The sequence below is a fragment of the Rattus rattus genome, chromosome 9 (genome assembly GCF_011064425.1).
Source record: "Rattus rattus isolate New Zealand chromosome 9, Rrattus_CSIRO_v1, whole genome shotgun sequence".
Lineage (NCBI taxonomy): Eukaryota > Metazoa > Chordata > Mammalia > Rodentia > Muridae > Rattus > Rattus rattus.
The window spans coordinates 60,070,479-60,091,662 of NC_046162.1; the positions used below are offsets into that span (position 1 = coordinate 60,070,479).

The following is a 21,184-nucleotide window of genomic DNA, read 5'->3' on the forward strand; positions in this document are numbered from 1 at the left end:
TTGTCCTTCAGGAGACGCTTTTATTGTAACATAAAATACACAATTTTGTGGCTGCCCCAGTTTATACACAATACTTTTTGGTGGCTATATACTAATCTGCCTCAACACTAAAATATGTATCTGAAATAAAACATTAAAAAGAAAAATTATAAAAGAATATTTTCGTTGTATGAGATAGCCACTTCAAATTTCCTTCCACCTCTACAAAGCCCCCCACTCGCCGCACCCCAAAGCTAAGACTTTCTTGACTCACCGGTGGGTCTGTGAGCAGGCAAGAGGCAGGTGAAGACCTGCCCTCGCCTCGTCTTTTTGTGCAGGAGTGGGGCAGAGAGAGACCAGCATGCGGATAGGGAACACACTTTCCAGTTAAAAACCTCTCCCAGGTCCAGGCACAGCCTCAGTAAATCCAGGTAGCTTAACAACCTTGTGGGAACCTCACATTTGGGCACCCTCTTCTTCAAACCAACTTGAAAGGTGCCAGGCTGCTCTACTCGCCCCATGCCCTGCGGCCACGTCCACCATAAATCTATAGAGTCCACACCCTTGCGAGGGTTACTGGGACAAGCAGCCACAGGACAGGTAGAGGAGAGTCCCTTAAGCCTGGACTTCTCTAGCAGTTCCGGCTTTCTTCTGAGGGGGCAGGGAGGGGGCTCACACCTCCTCCATCCCGCCAGCACCTGAGGCAGAGGAGCTACCGCCAGGCATAGAAAAAAAAAAAAATCAGTGTACAAAACCAAGCCAAGGCAAACAGCAGCTTTTAAAAACTCATCTCCCAATAAATAATTTACTACACAGGAGTATTTTCCTTTAACAGTAAAACACTGATAAGTTCAGAAGTTTTTTTTTTTTTGTAAAAAAAATATGTTTATTTACTTGCATGTATAAAAATAAGGTTTTGGGGCTCCTCTCCTGGGCGTGCCTCTGCCCTGGTTTGGGAAGAGGAAGCCAAGGAGGGCTTTGCAAGCCTGAGTGGTAACAGCTCTCTGCTTGCCCCTCTCCCTGACGGCCCACTGCAGCCCCTTCCTTCCTTCTGGAGACACTACTACGGGAGGAGACTGTGGAACAAAATCACACTGAGGCTTTCGCTGTGCTTCTACAGTTTCCCAAGCTTCCTAGCAAACCTGCTGACTGCATTTCCCCAAACCCCAACGACACCCAGCACTCCAGGACCGCACAGTGCTGGCTGCTTGGCAGGCTGTCCCTGGGTCCGGGCCCCTTCCCACCGCCTAATCCTCAGGATACTATGTGACACTGAAGGGAGATGAAGTGATTTGGGTACAGAGGACCCAGGACCTGATACAGGAAGAGAGAAATTTGATGTCAAATTCGGGTGCGAATGGGAAAAACATAAAAAAAAAAAAAAAAAAAAAAAAAAAAAAAAAAAAAAAAAAAGAAAAAAAAGACCTGATTTAGAAACAAAAACACCACCAGACGTTTGCAGAAAGCCATTATCAACAAGCTTGGAGAGAAAAAAGCCTTGGACAACGCAGGCACCGCCTGGTCACAGTACAGAGTGGGGGAGGGTGGCACGGACAGGCCACGCCCAGCGTCTGGAGCCAGGAATGGGTACACCACGCCGTGCTGGCAGAGCACAGAGCATCCATCACCCGTACCTGTACGCTCAGAGGTGGGTGGCCCTCCTTCCTCTCCACTATTTTGTTAAACATGTCCACTCGAGTACGCACACGTAAGCTGAGCGGCAGTTCTAGAAACAGGGATTGGGTGAGCAAGGGGGAGAAAGGAGCCAGTGTTAAGATGGGGGGAAGTGGTGGAAAGGGTCACTCCCCATCCAAAGACCTGTGACCACCCTTGCCCCAACACCCTTGACTCAGCTCCCCTTTCAGTCCCTCACATAACAGGGACGGGGGACACGTGAGGCACTGGCTTTCATCAACAGTCATCTACGGAGACAATGACAGCTCGCTTGGACTATGGACTACCTGGCAGAGGGTTGGAGGCTCCCCAGAGAGGGGGTGCTTTTTCCTCTCTTTGTCCTTTTCTTACTTGGACAGTCGCACGTCAAGGGTCAGCCACCCTTAAGACACATGGCCAGGTTCCAGGGTTCAGGGAGCTGACTGCTTTTTAGCACATGGGAAAAACAAGCACGGGGAGGCCCCTGCCCTGGTGTGGCGGCTTAGACTGGACAGCAGGGGGTGGGAAAAACACAACGTGCAAACTCACACACTCACACTCACGCACACTCCCTTCACTAGTGCCACTATGCACAGAGACACTAAAGTCACGACTAGTATTAACACTTCACATTACGAATATTGTTTCCAAAGAGAAGCGATTCATGGAATTAAAACATCCACAGGAAGGGTCCTCCAGGAGGACAGTGAAGCTGCAGGCGGTGAGGTCTGGTCATGACTGCGCGTGAGGGATCCACTGACTGTCCATGGGCCGGCCTAAGAGCTCTTCCACGCGCCGTGCCACGTCCATCGTGTCTTCCAGATCGAAATCCCCATCGGTATCGAGGACAGAGTCGGGGCTTCAGTGGGAAAGACAAACGGGGGCGGGTTGGGGTGGGGGAGGGAGTCAAAGGTTATCAGAGGTCATCTGAAACCCCACAACCCATCAGGTGAGAGAGCTGGTTGGGTTGTCCCTTCAACTTAGGCCCTCACTAGAAAGAAGATCTGAGAGAAATCAGAGGCCTAGGCTGGCTAGGTACTCAGGCTGTGCAATCAATCCAGCCTAGCCGCCCTCTTCCACCCAGTCCTTACGCACAAAGGGTGGCAAATCTCCATTTTTCAGAGGAGACAAGCAGATGCCAATTTGCTCATGGCCACTGATGCTTTAAATATCTGGTGGAATCTCCCTCTCTGGAAGGTCAGTGCCTGGGCCTAGGCCAGGTGAGGTAAGATCCGGAGAACCTTCAGGTTCCTTTGCCCTGACTCTAGGCCTTAGGAAGTCTGGCCTGAGGCCAAGGGCCCAGTTGCTCCCCATTTATGCCCCAAGAGCATGACCTACTTCGGTGGGTACATGTTGTAGTGAGCCTGAGGGCACACCACTGGGGAAGGAGCCTGGTCCATGTAGGTGGCGCCACTCGCTGCATCTGTAGAAGCATTGACAAACCTGTAGAAGGAAGCAGAACATGATTTTAGCCACAGGGACTGGAGGAGGGGTTAGGGGACATCTTCATGTCTTTTTCAGGACATAGGAGGTTAGACCACAGCATGACTGAAATTCGGTTAGATCTCAAAGGCTAAGCTAGGTTTACTACGGTATTAGGGATGCTGGACTCAGCAGCAGAGAGTGCTGGGTGCTGAGGGGAAGAACACAAAGTAGAAAGAGAGGCACCAGAACAGAGCTGGGCCTTGGACACTTACTCAGGGACCACTTGCTTGATCTGCGGCTTCACGTATCCGTCAGCTGCTTTCGCTGCCAGGGAGAGGAACAGTGAAAACCAGGGACCTCAGAGACACCTCCCTCAAGAACCTTTTCTAGGGTTAAGACACAGCCACTTAATCTCAACTCAGAACACGGCAGAGCTGGGAACATTTCTGTCTGCCGGGAGGCTGGCTGGCGATGTGTAGAACTAAAACTGCAAATCTGGCCCCCTTCCAGGTCAGCTGGCATGATTTAGAAAGTTCCACACAGAGAAGACAGACACTTCCATGCACATGTAGTTAACAGCTAGTGGTGTATATTTGTGAAAAAAATTTTTTTTCTTTTGAAACAGGATCTCACTATGTAGGCCAGGCTGCCTTCAACCTCACAGAGATCTGCCTGCCTCTACCTTATGACTTCATGACTATTCCTGACTCTTTGTCTGGTATTGGGGACTGAACCTAGGGCATGGTATATACTAGGCAAAAGCTACTAAGTGGAAATCCCCACCCCCGCCCCCCACCTTTTTTCACTTTGTGTTTGGAGACAGTGTCTCACTAAGTTGCACATGCTGGCTTTGAACTCACTCTCTCCTGCGGCAGGCGTTGTACTTTGGAACTTCCTGCCTCAGCCTCTCAAGCTGACAAGACAGCTCAGTGGGTAAAGATACTTGTTAGGAAGCTTGGTAACACAAGCCCGATACCCAGGACCACACAGTGCAAGAAGAGTGCTGACTCCCAGTGGTTATCCTCCTACTTCCACATGCACACCATGGTATATGTGTGCATTACACACACACACACACACACACACACACACTAAAAGCAGATAGACTGGGGCTCTATGGAAATCACAAGTCATTGTACGTGAAAAAACAAAACTTACATGACACAGAGATAAGATTTTCTGTATAGATAAATCAGGGAGTAACATTCTTCTTGAGTATGTGTCTACTCATGTTCATGTGTGTGCATATGTATGTGCGTATGTGTACATGCATGTGTGTGCCCAGGCATGTGGAGGAACACATACACTAGTATTACAAATGCCACATTGCCTGGCCTTTTTAAAAGTGTAGGCTCTAGGTATTAAACTCACAGCAAATACCCTATTGACTGAACAACCTCCTCACCCTCAGATTAGCGTATTTTCTATACAAAGATATAACTTCAGGGCTGGAGAGATGGCTCAGCGGTTAAGAGCACTGACTGCTCTTCCAGAGGTCCTGAGTTCAATTCCCAGCAACCACATGGTGGCTCACAACCATCTCTAATGGGATCTGATGCCCTCTTCTGGTGTGTCTGATGACAGCTAAATATATATATATATATATATATATATATATATATATATATATATCTTCAAAAAAAAAAAAAAAAAACAAGGAAGAAATACAGAAAAAATTACAAATGGCCAGTGCTGGCCAATGGTGGATGAAGAATCTAGGTTCAGGATCTAAACCAAGCAGAAATCCTGGCTGGGCCCCTTCCCAGCCATGTGATCTTTGGCAAAGTATTTTATTTCCCTATGCCTCAGTTTCCTTTTATATAAAAGAGGAGTTACAGTCATACTGTAAGCCAGCTCCCAATTAAATATTTTCCTTTGTCAGAGCTGCCTTGCTCATGGTGTCTCTCCGCAGTGATAGGACCGTGACTAAGACGGATACTCTAGGAAACAAAGAGACAGCGAGCAAATGCTCGCCGCCGCTCCGATGCTAATCATTCTGGAGTCATTAATCATCATATGCCAGGGTTGCCTAGAATCAGAGAAACACACACAAGACCCAAAAAGTGCCGTTTTTATGCCAAGCAGACTGGCAGACATGAATGGAGGCTATCCTGTGGTTGGCAAACAGACAGAGAAGCAGATGTCCAACAGAAAGCTGTGGGAAAATGTGAAATCGGATCTTCGAATACAGTTTTGGGAAGATTCATCGAAAAGCTTAAAAAAGCATATGCCCTTTGACCTCATTCTGCTTAGGGATTTATCCTAAGGAACAGGTGAACGAGATACTTGTACTAGGCTAGCTCTATATCGGTCGTGAGTGAAAATGAAGTAAATTAAATCAGATGAATCTCAGTGGCCTAACCCTGAAATGGGAGAGTCACTAGATGATGGAATGCTGTGATGGTGCGGCATGAATGCATCACGGCTCTGTGTGTGCGTGCGTGTGTGTAAAATCAGGGCTCTTAGGATTACCCATGCTTTGACCTTTCACCCCGGCCTCCATTACGGAGGTGCCCTGGCCCTCAGTTTTCATCACCAGCTTCCTGCTTGGCTGGAAGCAGCCTCAAGGCTCTGGGGAGCTTTTCAGCCACCTTGGCTGAACTTACTCTCTCAGCCTACGATGCCTGCTCTCTAGGTCTCTGCAAAGCCAGTTTCCTTACTTTGTTCAAGTCTATTCACATGTCACTTCCTCAGAAACCTCCCCTGACCCCTCTAGAGGGATGGTGCCCCCATCCCAGACACACCTCCACCCTTCACTTTTACTTTATTGCTCTTAAGGGAGTCCCCCGCTAAGTAAACAGGACTGTCCCCCCACTCGCTGCTTTCTCTCTCTGCCCAGACTGAAGCCTCCCAAGTACCCGGGGAGAGAATAGACCATAGGTCTGTAGAACGTTGTAGAACGCCACAGAGCTGTCTACAGAAGCAGACTCTGGATGTGTGTGAAGTCTTTCTTTCTTATGAATTTGTGTATCTACTAAAAAATGTACGATACTATGGAATATTTTGACCAGGAATGGTGCTGTGCAATATTCATCTCAGCGTCCAGGAGGCAGAGGCCTTTTCTTTGATAGACACTGTCCTGGGTACTGCCTGAAGTCCAGTGGGGTGCTGGTGGGTTTTGTGCAGGAAAGAGATCTGCACACACATGTGCACACTCGTGCACCCCCCCCCACACCCCGCCACTAGCAAAAACCCAAACAAAACCAAAACTAAAATCAGTACAAAACCCACTGCAGACGGACGCTCACCGGTGGCGGGCTCACACGGGACTGGTGTGTAGTATTTAGAATATACTTCATCCTTTGGCCGATCAGGAAACACGTATATGAGGTAATTCAGGTCCCCCAGGCGGTCAGCGAGGGACCGGATAGAGAAGTCTCTCGTGGTAAAAGGCATCAGATTCCAAAACATTCTCTCCTCTAGATCAATAAACAGAACAATCACATTCTAACTATGGTTTCCAAATGAGAGGCTTTAAAGTCCACACACTGAAAATGTAAGCCCTTATGGTAAAGTCACGCCACCAGAACTGTTCATCCCCGAATCGCCTCGGGATGTAGACAGGGACCTCTTGGAGGTCTTGGTTATATAAGCAGATGCGTGCGTCACTTCCCTAGAGATCCAGCGACCTCAGTGAGCTCAAGTTCAAGCAAGAGTCATCCCCTGAGCGAAAGCAACAGCACTGGAGCTAGAGAGCTGGCTCGGCAGCTAAGAGCACTCGTTCTTGCAGCGGACTGGGGTTCAATTCCCAGCGCACACAGGGTGGTTCGCCACCGTCCAGAACTCCAGTTCTGGGGCACTGCATACACAGACCGGCACGCAGGCAAACCACCCACATACAGAATAATAAAATAAAAAGGCTGGGAGAGCTCAAAAAGAAGTGGCTCCCAGGGGACCCCACATCTCACTTTCTCGAGATCCATGCCCCCCACCAGAGAAAGTCTAAACACTAGTCCGGGTCGGTAAAACACAAAACACACAAGCTAGCACGCTACGCCACTTCACCGTGAGAGCCAGACTAAGGGGGGCACGGACATTCTTAGGTAGCGGTGCCCAGCAGCAGCACCTGACATTAATTAGAGCATCGTGGAGCCACAGAGGGACGGAAACGAGCTCCAGGCTGAGTAACAATAAGGCAAACGTTTCAAAAGGGAAGTTGCTGCGACGCTGCCCGACGCCCATTCTGGGGCTACAATTCAGCATTTCCCATAATAAGATTGCTCACAGGCTGCCTTACGAGCAGCTGTGTCACGGCGATGCTAGTGATTCCTGTAATTAGGTCTGTCCCCAACAAACAATGTATTCTCAGTAAGATGTGTTAGAATCATCTCGTGACAAAGCAGCTGACTTGGGACACAAGGCCGTGTCTCAAAAGGGGCGAGGCACTCACGGGAGTCAAACTTCCAAGCAATGGTGATGCCCCCAATTTCCGAGTCGCTGAAGCGCAGCAGGAAGGTCCCATCTGGCTTGTTGATGAGCAGGTCGTGGGCCTGCTGCTTGTTCACGAAACCCAAGATGGCCCTGGATTAGAGTCGGAAGCAGAGGGTGACAGTGTCAGAGGAAAACCCATGTATTCTAGTACTGACTTATTAGATGACTGCAGCCCCAGCTAACTGGGGAGGCTGAGGCAGGAGGATCGCTCGAGCTCAAGACCAGCCTTGGCAGCATGTAATAAGGCTGATTCTTACCCATCGTTCCAGTGAGGCTTGAGATGTTTCTTTAACACCTCCATCACACCGTCAAACCACTGCCAGAAAGTGTAATTCCGTCCTGGCAGATTCTCCTGGTTGGGGGACATAACAGAGAACAGGAAGAGAGCCTCAGTGGCCATTAGAATACCAGCTGCATATGACAGAGGTACTCCAGAGCCTGCTGTTATGAGACAGTCGTACGGGGCTCTGTACAAACACCTTCCACATGCAGCCTGCTAAGGGATTGGCTTGTTCTGAATTAACTTTAAATCTAGACGTCACCCAGGAGGCACACAAGGCTCGGTGGCCTTGGTATATGTGAACCCACCCCCTGCCACATAGAGCAAGATGGCAAAGAGGGGAACAGGAATCTCAGGGACAAGGACCAGATGCTGGAAGGCTAAGACTGAACTCTAAGGACCGTCTGCCAGAATTGTAAGACTGAATTCTGGGGACCCGGCAACCTGAAGAATAAAACCGAACTTTGAATTGAGTTTTTGCCCTTTGCAGTTTCTCCATAAAAAAAAATGCACGAGGGAAGGCGGATTTGGCTCCAGCTCTTCTTAGTAAAGTGAAAAGCTCCAAACCCTGGCTTGTGCTTTGCGAGATGGGCAGCCTAGGCTCCTTACAGACACTTTAGATGTAAAAGAAACATCTCCTCTGTCAGCATGCAAACACGCCCGTGTGACTATTACCAAGTGGCCTTACGGCCTCAGAGACAGAGCATGGAAGAAAAGGGAAAGGAGAGGGATAAAAGCCACAGAGCTGGTCCCCCCCAGGGGATCCTGCTAGACTCGCCTCTGGCTACTTCTGTGGTCTGTGACAAGCAGCACCAGTGTCCCCTGGGAGACACTGAGAATCGCACATTTTTTTCCAGGCTCACCCCGGACCCGCTATCAATCAGAGCCTACACTTGAACAAGACGCAGGGTGGGTTCATAGGTCTGACCTGAATTAGATCACCCTAAACCACAGACAGGCTGACATCATGCACATTCCTAGTAATTATCAGGCAAGTACAGTAACCAGGTTCTGTGGGAGGCAGGGGCTTTACCACAATGTTTGCCACAAGGCGGACCACTGAGGCCCGTTTTCCTGACCTCCTCGGACTACCACCAGTTGGACCCAGAACCGTTCAGATGACTCAGAAGCCACAGAGCTCTCTGAATTAAGGGCATCTGAAACTCTGGAGGTACGGGCAGAGCAGGGAGAAGTTTAACTGAAAATCAAAGCTATGACTCGATCAATCACAGATTTGTTTGATGCCAGGAGAGACATTTCCTTTGTCCGTACCCCCTTCCAGGATGCCGAGGGTCCCCGGGAAGCCTGAGCTGACATCAGAGCTGGTGGGACACAGCTAGGCTTACTTTTGCTTCACGGTTTCCTTCATAGAGGAGGAGACGCATTAAGTGCCCGCAGGGCCCCATTCGCGGGCACAGTGGGAAGATGTCACTCCATGGTAGGCCCAACTCTCAAACTGACCATCTACAGATGTCTCTGTGACTTTGGAAAGAGTTTCTGAGGCATATGAAGGACAGGGGCTCAGGGCAGGGAAACTCCAGCAGGCAAACATTTGGAAAGATTGGAGTGAGAGTAGCTGACGGCCGGCCACTCACCCGGTTGAACTGGGACCAGGACACGGACATGCTGTTGTAGTCCTCGAGGTGGTTGCTGCTGCTGTTGAACAGTTTCTGTGCCAGGAACACGAGGTTCTCCTTGGTCAAGCCCCGGTTGCTCTGCACTTCAGCCTTGAACTTCATGTTGAGCGCCTCACACAGCTGCGGCCACAGCACCTTGTCAGGCACGGCAAATGGCACCCTGCCCTGAGAGGGGGAGAAGCCGGTGTAGAAGAGAACAGCGGCTTGATTGATTCTCTCAAGCCACAAAGAGAGCAGCACCGGTCGGAGGGAGTTAGATTTGTCTAGCCAAACCTGAGTATATTCAGTGGGCTGTCCCGTTCTGAGAGACACACAAGGCTCAACTTTAATGTCCTCATTCGTGACACAGCTAGAGGGCCACCCTGGCTTACATGTGCTGGCTTGGGAGCTGTTGACCCTGCAGTCAGACTCCGGATCTAATAAATAGGGTCGGAACCAAAGTATCACTACGTTTTGGCTCACGGTCTAGATTCATTGGAAGTTTAGATAGTGAAAACAGGGCTGGGTGTGGTGGCCCATGCCTGTGACCTTAGCACCTGGGGGAGAGGGAGGGGAGATCAGAAGTTCTAGTCACTCTCTACTACATAGTGTTTGGGGTTAGCCTGGGCTATGTGAGATCCTATTTTTAAGAAAGGGGGGGGCAGCCAGCAGAGAGACAAGCCTGGCTTTCTCAGTGAGAGAGAGGAGGGGAGAGGGAGGAGGGAGGAGAGAGAGAGAGAGAGAGAGAGAGAGAGAGAGAGAGGAGAGGGAGAGGGGAGGGGAGGGAGAGAGAGAGAGAGAGAGAGAGAGAGAGAGAGAGAGAGAGAGAGATGGACACACACACGTGATGTACGGCCCCTAGTACAATACTTGCCCTTGTCACCTGCCAAGAACTCTAGCTCAAAGTGAAGCAACTTGGCATGGAGGAGTGGAAAATTTCTAGCTGGCAACTTTATTGAGAAATAGTTAGAATATGAACTTGTAATACACTGCTTCTCATTCTATTGAGCTAGCTGACCAATAAGGATGAGGGTGCAGTTAGGGCCGGAGGGATGTGGTCTGGTGCTCATATCACACAGAACCCCGACTGTAGCTGTAGGCTTCCAAATAGCCAGGAGAGGAGACTTCCTCTCTCTTCAACCTCCTGCTTTCTCCCTTCCTCCTCCCCTTTTTGTCGTGTGTGTGTGTGTGTGTGTGTGTGCGTGTGTGTGTGTGTGTGTGTAAGGGTGAGGCACATATGTACACATATGTGGAGGTCAGAGGTCAGCCTTAGGTGTGTTTTTCATGAGTCCTCTACCTTTTTTTTTTTTTTTTTTTTTTCTCGGAGCTGGGGACCGCCCCCGGGGCGCATTGCGCTTGCTGGGGAAGTCTCCTACCACAGCGCTCAATCCCCAACCCCTCTTTTTTTTTTTTAATTTATTGGGGGGGGGGCTGGAGACGGCTCAAGTGAGTAAGAGCTCTGGCTGTTCTTGCAGCACCCCCGGGGCAGACCATGACCATCTGTGACTTCAGTTCCAGGGGATCTGACGTCCTCTTCTGGCTTCATGGGCAACAGGCACAACATGGTGGACACACACATATACATACAGGCAAAACACTCACACACATAAAATAAAACATAAAGACTCAGGTCTCCGCACTTGCATGGCATTCACTTTACGAAGCCATCTCCCAAGCCCCTTTCTTAGTTCGTCTGGGATAAGGTCTCATGCAGCCCAGTCTGGCCTTGAACTTGTTATTAAGTTCGAAGACAACCTTGAACTTCTGATCCTTCAGGCTCTACCTCTCAAGTGAGTGAGTTCCTATGACTGACTGTTGAGGGTACTGACAACCTGTTTATTATTCATCTGTCTGTCTGTCTGTCTGTCTGTTGTACCTTGCTACTAAGGTTATGGTCTACCATGTCTGGTCAGCTTCTCTGAGCTTGGTGCGGGACTTCCTCTTCTCCTGATCTGGGGAGGCCAAACCGTACTCTATCTGGGGAAGGTCACGTAATCCACCGCGAAATTCGAGAAATGCCTCTCCGTGCAAATAAGGTATCCCCAAGCCTCAGCCAATGTAACTTCACTCTAAGAAGAACCCCTTCCCACCCACCAAGGTTCATATATATAGCCCTGGTTCACCCCAAATAAAGTGTACGCGTACAAGCCCACCCTTAATAAAGCCTGGCGAACAGTGGTGTCCCTGAGAGGGAGGATATGGAGGACCCGGAATCACAGCTGGATCCCAACATGCAAAACACATCCGTCCATCCATCCGTCCATCCACTCACCCATCCACCCACCCATCCACCCACTCTCTAATCCAGGAGGTTTTGAAGGCAGTGTGCTGTGACCTTTTTTAAGAGTCTAAACTCTGGTTTCACAGCACGCACAGGGAAGAGCTTATAAAACCCTGCTTTTGCAATAAAGGAGGGTTCCCTAAGGATGACAGTTGAAGAGCCAGGAATCTCACAGTAGAGAAAGACAGACGTCGATGTGCTGAACAACAATGCCGACGCTTTTATCATGCTTCTGGGAACTGTGTTCTACCAGCGTGCAATGACCCCTCCTCATGAAATGTTCAGAAAATGTTCATCAGGGGCTGGGGATAGTTCAACTGGGAGAGGGCTTGGCTAGCATGCACAAGGCTCTGGGTTCTAGGTCCAGTATGTCATAAAAAGTGGGTGTAGGGCTGGAGAGATGGCTCAGTGGATTAAGAGCACTGATTGCTCTTCCAGAGGTCCTGAGTTCAAATCCCAGCAAACACATGGTGGCTCACAACCATCTGTCATGGGATCCGATGCCCTCTTCTGGTGTGTCTGAAGAGAGTGACAGTGTACTCAAAATAAATAAATCTTTAAAGAAAAAGTGGGTGTGGTTGGTGAATATCTGTGTTCCTAGTACTTGTAAGGGGGAGGGAGGTAAGAAGGCTAGGGTTTCTTGGCTGCACACTGACCATCATCACCATCATCATCATCACCAGTCTAGGATACTACAGGAGACCCTGTTGGGGGTGGGGGTGGAATGGGCAGGAATGAGGAAGAGAAGGGAAAGGAAGGAGAGGGAGTAAGAGAGTAAATACTTGTTAGCATGCTTGTGCAATTCTGCTTTGGAGGGGGAGCACATAAGCCTACAAGATTATCTGTTCCTTCAGACAAACCACATCACTCTTCATCAGACGTGGGACGAATACCTGAGACTTGGGAAGGGCATCGGATGTCACCCTTATTTACTGTCCAATGACTGAGGCAAGTTCTCAGGTACAGTAAACTCTAGGAAAGGCCTCAGACCGCCTGGGGTTTCCCTGGGGATTCCAGTATTTAGAGCATCTTCAGTGTAACTGAGCTTAGCCTCATGATGGCGCTACAGAGCACCATTTTACCCGAGTTCCAGGCAAGTGAACTCCGCATGGTCCCCAAGGGAGGAGGCAGAGCCTGAATTCAAGCCCTGCCTGGATGTCAACCCCTTCCTCTCTCACCTTTTCTATTCATGGTACTCTGTGTGTGTGTGTGTGTGTGTGTGTGTGTGTGTGTGTGTGTGTGTGTGTGAGAGAGAGAGAGAGAGAGACACACACACACACACACACACACACACACACACACACACACACACACACACACACACACACACAGAACGAACACAGATTCAGGACACCAGGCTTGAGATCGGAAGACCCACAGACCACAGAATCCACTCACAGGCTCTGCAAAGGCGTTGTCCCAGAGGACGGTAGCCGTTGCATTGTTGTCCTGGCTGCCGTGAACGATCACCACCACCGGGAGCGACAAGGTCTGGAAGACAGAGAAGGATCGAACATTGCTTTCTTCTCTGCCTGGTTTCCTGATCATCCGGGTTTCAGTGGCACACTCAAAGAAATGTCGCCGCAAACAGTTGGGGCATAAGCTTAAAAGGCCGAGCTATTTAATCCATCTGTTTTTCTAGCTCTCTAACAAGCTAACTAATTTTTCCTTTTTGGGGAAAAAAACCCTCACATTGTAAGTCTAGGCTGACTCTACTTCAAATCATGATATAGCCCAGGTTGACCTCAACTTATTTATTTATTTATTTTTTTTTTGAGAAAAAAGTCCATATTGCATACACTAACCTCAAATTCCCTATGAAGCTGAGGCTGGTCTCGAACTCCTGATCCTCCTGCTTTTACTTCTAATTCCTCAAGTGTTGGGATCACAGGCATGCATATACTGCTGTCATGCTTCTCTCTCTCTCTCTCTCTCTCTCTCTCTCTCTCTCTCTCTCTCTCTCTCTCTCTCTCTCTCTCAGACTCCTCTGGGACACTGTTTTCTCTGTGTAGATTTGCCTGTTCCGAAACTTACTCTTGAGGATCAGGCTGGCTTTGAACTCACAGAGATTCATCTGCATCTGCCTCCTGAATCCTGATACCAAAGGTGGACACCACCACTGCTTGGCTTGACTCCTGCCTCGGGCTCCCAAGGGGCTAACACTACAAGACTGTGCTCCACAACCCAGCCATAAGTGAAGATACTTTATAGGTGAGGTTGCTTAGATCTTCTGAAGGATGGAACAATTTTCTCACAAGTACATGAAGAACAAGAGAGGAAAACAAGAGTAAGGGTAAGGAGACACTTCTAGAGGAGTCTACAGGGAGAAATGTTTAAAATATTGCATACTTGTAATCCCAGCACTAGACACTGAAGCAGGACATCAAGATCAAGGCTAGCCTGGGCTACAGGGTAAGTTTTAGGCTGTCTGAGCTATATAGTAAGATCATATTTTAAAAACAAACAAAAAACCCAACCCACTAAACAAGCAAATATAAAACCACACAACCACAAAAACTCCAATCTTTTTCTAAATCCCACTGAGTGGCTCCCATGGTTCACGCTTCAGGCATCTTTCTAGCTATTCCAGAAGTTACTGTTTGTACCTAAAAGGAATTTGAAAAAACAATAGCTCTAAGGATAAGGTTCTCTCCATTTCCCATTTGTCAACAATGAAACGGAAACCCTATGGGTCACAAATCTTTGGCAAAGTAAAATAAAACAAAACAGAAACCAGCATGAAAAGACACACGGTAGAATTACTGTATAAACAAACATATGAGCTGGAGAGATGGCTCAGCGGTTAAGAGCGCTGACTGCTCTTCCAGAGGTCCTGAGTTCAAATCCCAGCAACCACATGGTGGCTCACAACCATCTGTAATGAGATCTGATGCCCTCTTCTGGTGTGTCTGAAGACAGCTACAGTGTACTCATATACATTAAATAAATAAGTCTTTAAAAATCATATATGCATATTATATACACAATCTATACACACATACTGCACATATAAATCATACACACACTGCCCATGCATACTGAACACACTATGGACTATATATATCCTACATACACAAATACATCTGACACACATACATGGTATACACCCAGCATATCCACTCTGTAAATATGCATGTACACTGTGAACATACACTATAGGCAAGCACAGTATATACATACTACACACACTGTATATACCCACACATTGTAACCTACTGTATACACATTGTATATACACACACTTCAGGAATACAGCATGTATACACTGCACATATATAATATATACATATGTATACATACTGTATACACACATGGTGTACACACATTGCACACAAACTGTATGCATATTATATAAATGTGCCCATGGTCTAAATACTGCACATACATACCATGTGTACTCACACACTATATAAATTTTATACACACACTGCTCATACACATATGGCATACATGTTGTACATTTATTTGCATGTGTACTGAGTACATACACCACATACATGCTATAATACTGCACACACACTGTCCACACACATGCGTCCATGCTGACAGGGAGCGGGCTTTACCTTGACTTGAAAGACCAGCTCGTTTCCACCAACACTGAACTGCGAGTCAAACAAGATTGTGAACTTCTCTTCCGTGACCGACTCTGCACCTCGGCGGTCAGACCTCTTGATTCGTTTCAGGGACTGCAAAGGAGAAGCAAGGAAGATGAGGAGGCCTGAGATACGGAGGGAGGGTCCACTTTGCTTCTCCCGGGTCCTCACCATGTTTCTGAAGTGGGCGCTGAGGGTGCCTGTGGCCTGGTGGTACTCCATGACGCAGCAGTTGTTCAGGATCTCGCCGCTGTAATCACTGCAAATCAGACAGAAGACGGACGCATGGGCACGGAGAAAGCTGGAGCCCGGAAACAAGGAGGGCCGCTAGGAACAGCTGCCACCGAGAGGAACTTAGCTTCTAAGACAAGGCACAGAGGAGACAAGTCCCGGGGCTGGGCGCGGTGAGGCCCAGGAGCTGTCCAAATCTACCCCATCCTTCTCCTCTGCCCTCCCCGCCCACAGCGGCTCCGACCGCTGATGCGATGACACCACCTTTAATAAAAAAGCCCTCGCGGGTTGGGGATTTAGCTCAGTGATAGAGCGCTTGCCTAGCAAGCGCAAGGCCCTGGGTTCGGTCCCCAGCTCCGAAAAAAAGAAAAAAGAAAAAAAATAAAAAAATAAAAAAGCCCTCGCACTCACTCTCAAGTTCAGAAGAGCCAGAGAGGAACAGACATTATAGAAGAGTTTTATCTCCCACCTCGTGGACCAAGGAGAGTGGCAAGTCGGGGGACGCTGAAGCACACTCACTTGCGGGTGTTCTCGTTCTTGAGCAGGGACTTGGCCTGCTGCTCGCTGATGATGGTCGCCTTCACCTGCGGAGGGTTCATGTGCACGTTCAGCTTCCCCGCCCACCAGCAGGCGCCACGGTGGCGCGAACTTGGTCTGGGTCTTCAGGACCTGAGGGGGCTGCTTCTCGATGATGAGCGTGCTGCAGGGGACACAAGTGACCAGGCGGTTGCCAGGACGCTGGCCCAGGGAAGAGAGCTGGGGGCCAGCTGGGAGGCAGGGTCTTCCTGTGGGACCTGATGGGCGAAGGAAGACAGGGGGAGGAGGGGCCTGGCCTCCTCCAGGAGAGGACGTGGGGTTGGAGACAGGTGTGAGGGGAGCTGGAGGCTGTGGTGCTTCCCCCAGTGTCCCCGACACACACTGGGGCAGGGCAGCCACAGCAGCAGGGCTGTTGGAGCCACAGTGGACGGGGGAAGGGCAGTCCAGCAGGACCAGGGCAGAGCTCTGGGTTTGGACAGTTCCCGGGCCTTAACGTGCCCACCCCCCAGGAACTGCCATGTCCTTCTGAGCACGGCCAGGAGGCAGCAGTCACCTGGTGACCAGGGCTGAGATGATGTCTGTGATGGTGGCGTTGACCTCGGCCAGCATCTCCTCCACGGGGCCTGGGATGGGCAGCTGCTGGCAGAGGTGCTCAGCCCTGCGGATCTGCTGCCGGTTCTGCCAGATGATCTCGGCCAGCTTCTCACACCTGCAAGGAGCCCAGGGCCTTCAGAGGGACAGCGGCTTCTGTTCCAGCCCAGGCCAGGGGAGGAGGATGCAGGATATGCTTCCTCCTTCCCAACAAAGCACTGCCCCCCACCCCTAGAAAGGTGCTGGTCTTGGTCACAGCTACTCTGCACAGGCATAGAACAGAGTCCCTCTTTCCAAAAGCAGAGAATTGTTAGGGTGGCCCCAACTTGGCACCAACCAGCTCAAGAGTAGCCCTGCCCGTTCTAAGACCCCACTATCCCTTGGGGGAGGTGGCACAGGCGTGAGGAGCCAAGTCCCACCAGGAGCCAAGTTACTGCCAAAGTGAGAGCTGTCATAGACGGTGGGAATCTGCCGCTCACGTCAACGCAGGGACAGAAGAGGCAGCTGGCATCCTCGCCCGAGCTGCCCACCCTGCCCACCTCTCACCCCTCACCAGGACTGCAGCACGTCCAGGCTGCCCTCGGGGGACCCCTGTTCCCGGCCAGCTGCTGCCGCCCCTTCCACTGGATCAGCTCGTCGTCCAGGATGATGGTCTGCTGCTTCCTCAGCAGCTGCAGGGTCTTCTGGTGCTTTTCAGCCAGCTCCTGTGTGAGGGCACAGCAGCTCTCTGGCTTCCGGGGAGCATTCCTCAGGGCCTGGCCTAGAACCCAGGGCCTGGCTCTCTCATACCCGCTTCACTCATGTGCACCCCAGGAGAGAGGGGACCTGCTCTCCCAGGCTCTGTCCCCCACCTGATGCCCTGAATCCCAGGCGGCAGAGCTCCCTCCCAGGGCAGAGGATGCAGGGCCCACTAACCACGCGGTACTGTTGCAGTGTCTGTGCCTCTCGCTGCAGCCAGGTCTCCAGGGACACTTGCTTCTGCTGGAGGGCTGTCTCCCTGCTCATGCGCTCCTGGGGGTTCAGCTGGGCCAGCTGGGCAAACTGAGCTGGAGGAGGGGACAGGACACCCACCACCATCATTTCTCGTGTACAGCAAGAAGTCTGAGGGATCTTTCACTCTCAAGGTCAGACACCCCATCAACAGTAGGTCCGGGTTGCAGCTAGGAATGGGCGTCCCATGATGAAGCCGCTCTCTCAGAAGGCACATCAAGGTTCTCCTGACCTGACCTCTCCTAGCTGGGAGCAGGTGTTTGATGGGAAGCAACTCCTTAGTAGTGCCTGCCTGGCCGCTCACCACACAGAGGGCATCCTGCCCTCCACCGAGGGCATCAGGGTTGATGTTAGACTGTGTGTACGAGTGGGTCTGTGGTTTATCAGTTGGGTGAACTTGGGTAAATCCTGTCTTTCTCGTGCCTCAGTCTCCCGTCTGTAAAGGGAGAATCTTGACAGTTGCTCAGTGGGCTGTTCTGGAGACTAATACTTCTGTCTCGCTGTGCATGCTGGGAACCACCGAGGACCTGTTGCATGCTAGGCAAGCAGTCCCCCTCCCCAGCTACATCCTCATTTTTCTTTTGGTACCTTTCAAGACATATGGACAGACCCCTGAGACAGAAGCGGGACACAGAGTCATGTAAAGAGTCCTCATTGGCTCTCCTCCATCAAGTCTGTCCAGGGTTGGACTACCTGGCCACCTTGCTCCATGCCCAGAAAAATACCGGAGTACTCGCATTATTGTTTCCTCCGGTGGCCCCTGAGTAGCCCAGCATCCTTACTCTGGTCTTGCCAAGAATTTGTGCAAACTGGCATGTCTCATTGAAGTTCATGGCTAGCCTCTGAGAAGCATGTCATACTGACCTTGTCCTTGCCCCGGGGACACACAAGCTGGGACAGACAAAAGCAACATTAAGACAGCCAGGATAAGCCCGCAACTATAATTTATGCTGGCCTCAGGGTACAGAGCTAAAAGACTTGGTTCTTTCTCAATGATTTATAATCTGGGAAGCCTGGGAGTCAGTAAATAATGTCAGCGTAGCAATATGCCATGCTTTACACACATGACCTTAGAAGACACAGGCTATGTGCCTGGGGGTGTGGGGACAGACGTCTTCTGAAATTCTTACTCTTTAAATTGGTTTTGGATTTATTCCATGTGCGTGAGTGTTTTTGCATTCGTGTATGTCTGTCTACGGTGTGCACGCCTGGTGCCCGCCCGCAGAGGTCAGAGAGGGTATTGGATTACTTGGAAGTGGAGTTACAGATGGTTTTGAGCCACCAAGTGGATTCTGGGAGTCAAACCCAACTCCTATGCAAGGGAAGCCTGTGTTCTTAATCACTTGAGCCATGGCTCCGCCCTCTCTGAGAGTCTGAGACACTCATGCAGGCATGGAGAACAAAGTGTAGGGTTAAGATGAGCTCTGCTGAGGCTCCACAGCTCTCGGAAGAATCTTCAAATTCTGTGTGTCCTAGGACAAAGGCTAGGGGACATTATCCACAAGGCATACAGGGTCACAGGAAAGACCTCTGAATAACTGCAGACAACTAAATGGCAGGCACCACGCATGGCGATCCTCCCGTTCTGGGAGACGGAGGCCAGGGTCTCACACGTCAGGAAAGCATTCTACCACCGAGCTACACCCGAGCTCCTATATGGGATGCACTTCCCACCTATCACTTGGTCAAGACTGCACTCATAAACTGCTCACACTAGGGCAGGCCGTGTTGGCCCACGCCTTTGATACCAGCAGTCGGGAGGCAGAGGCAGGTGGGTCTCTGAGTTCAAGGGTAGCCTGGTCTACAGAGTGAGTCCCAGGACACCCAAGGCTATTATGCAACGGAACCTTGTCTAAAACAAACAAACAAACAAACAAACAATTACTGTAAGGAATGCTTACTCTCTTTTATACAATTAGGTTATGTCCTCTATAAGCTATTTATCAATCTATAGATGCTTAATTTTGTTTGTTTTTGGAGACAGGGTTTCTCTGTGGAATAGCCATGGCTGTCCCGGAACTGTCCTGGAACTCTCTTTGTAGTTCAGGCTGTTCTCAGACTCACAGAGTCTTCCTTCTCTGCCTTCCTTCCTCTGTCATCCTTCTTCCCCTGCCTGCCAAGGGCTGGGATTAAAGATGTGTGCCGCCATGCCTGGGAAAGATGTATTTACTTACGTACATGGGTGTTTTGTTTGCATGTATATACACCACCAGAGGGCGCTGGCCGCTGTGGGATTACAGTCACAGATGGCTGTGAGCTGCCATGTGGGTGCTGGGAATTGAACTCAGGGCCTCTGGAGGAACAGCCAGTGCTTTTCACTGCTAAGCCACCTTTCCAGCCCCTGGACCTCTTAAACCTTAAAAGGAAGCACCTTCTACAGCAACCTCAAACTTCATGAGAACAGGAAACCTGAGTGAGACCGCACACTCTCCATGTCCGGTGCTACGTTCTCTCCCTAAGCTGTCCAGCTCCTTCTCCGGTGTGAACGGTTCCGTTCTACCCAAAGGCAAGGCTCAGACTGGAGCCAGGTTCTCTTCCATTTCCTCAGAGCTTGCTCCCAGAGTGGGACTTGCTCCCAGAGGACTCCCACCCCCATAGCGCCGAGGATCCCACTGGCAGCCTCACCTTGGATCCGCAGGCTCTCCTGGTACTGGATGATGAAGTACTCTTGGGTCTGCTGCAGCTTCTTCAGCTCGCTCTCCGTGTCCTGTGTGATCAGACGCAGCTCCTCAAACGTTTGGTTGATCTGAAGGTGCTTCTGGGACATGGCGTCAGCAAGACTTCCAGCCGGAGAGCTCCCCTGGGAACAAATGGGAGATCCAGGGTGGGAGGGTGAGAGGAAGTCTTCGGTCTTAACCCTCAGGTGAAGGTAAGACCCCGGAAGTTAAATTTGAGGTCAGAAGAAGTCACAAATGCCACGCGTGAGAATCGGGGTAGAATGGGAAGGTGCCCTGACAGGGTTCCTTCACAGTAAAAACTTCTGTTTCAGCTCTGGCCTCCACTAGAGCGTACCACAGAGGTTGCGCCCATTTCTTTGATAAACTAGAACTCCATATACCCCAGAGGTCACTTGGGTCTTCCGCTTGATGATTATAACCCTGATTCCATATTCACTCATTGACCCAATGCCATGACTGTGACTTCGTTGGGGACACATTGGGAATAATACATGGTCTGTATCTCAAGGCAGTCTGGTGATGAAGTCATTTGCTTCTACCATGGATGAAGCCACACCCGAAGGTTTCTGAAGGCGTCTGAAGCCCCTCGGAGGACGTTATGGGGGAGGCGTGCACAAGGCCCCTCTGGATCTGGCTGTGACTAAGTTTGACCCACTCCTTCAGCAGCCAACCCAGACAGCATGAAGAAATTTCAACTAAGTCATCTCCCTAGACTGTGAGCATGCTTCAATATGAAAATGATTTGCTTGGGGTTCAATTAGTTTGACGTGTTCACCTTACTCTGCGGTTGTAACCTCACTTAAGTTAGAAAGCTAAGATCAGCTCCCTAAAGAGAGACCCCTGTTGTAATGGTATGTGTATGCTCGGCCCAGGGACTGGCACTATTTGGAGGTGTGGCC

At 50.2% G+C, this 21,184-nt stretch overlaps 1 protein-coding gene across 1 annotated transcript in view; it reads right to left on the reverse strand.

Moving 5' to 3' along the window:
* Positions 1-21,184, reverse strand: part of Stat5b (signal transducer and activator of transcription 5B) — a 71,164-nt gene continuing 49,980 nt past the window's right edge. The window contains 17 exon segments of the mRNA XM_032912290.1: positions 1-2,491; positions 2,971-3,075; positions 3,330-3,381; positions 6,306-6,476; positions 7,448-7,578; positions 7,746-7,840; positions 9,364-9,570; positions 13,064-13,156; positions 15,229-15,351; positions 15,430-15,517; positions 16,009-16,106; positions 16,108-16,189; positions 16,580-16,735; positions 17,171-17,198; positions 17,201-17,321; positions 17,533-17,663; positions 20,233-20,407. Coding sequence (XP_032768181.1) covers positions 2,365-2,491; positions 2,971-3,075; positions 3,330-3,381; positions 6,306-6,476; positions 7,448-7,578; positions 7,746-7,840; positions 9,364-9,570; positions 13,064-13,156; positions 15,229-15,351; positions 15,430-15,517; positions 16,009-16,106; positions 16,108-16,189; positions 16,580-16,735; positions 17,171-17,198; positions 17,201-17,321; positions 17,533-17,663; positions 20,233-20,407 — 1,983 coding nt within the window. The 3' untranslated portion in view covers positions 1-2,364.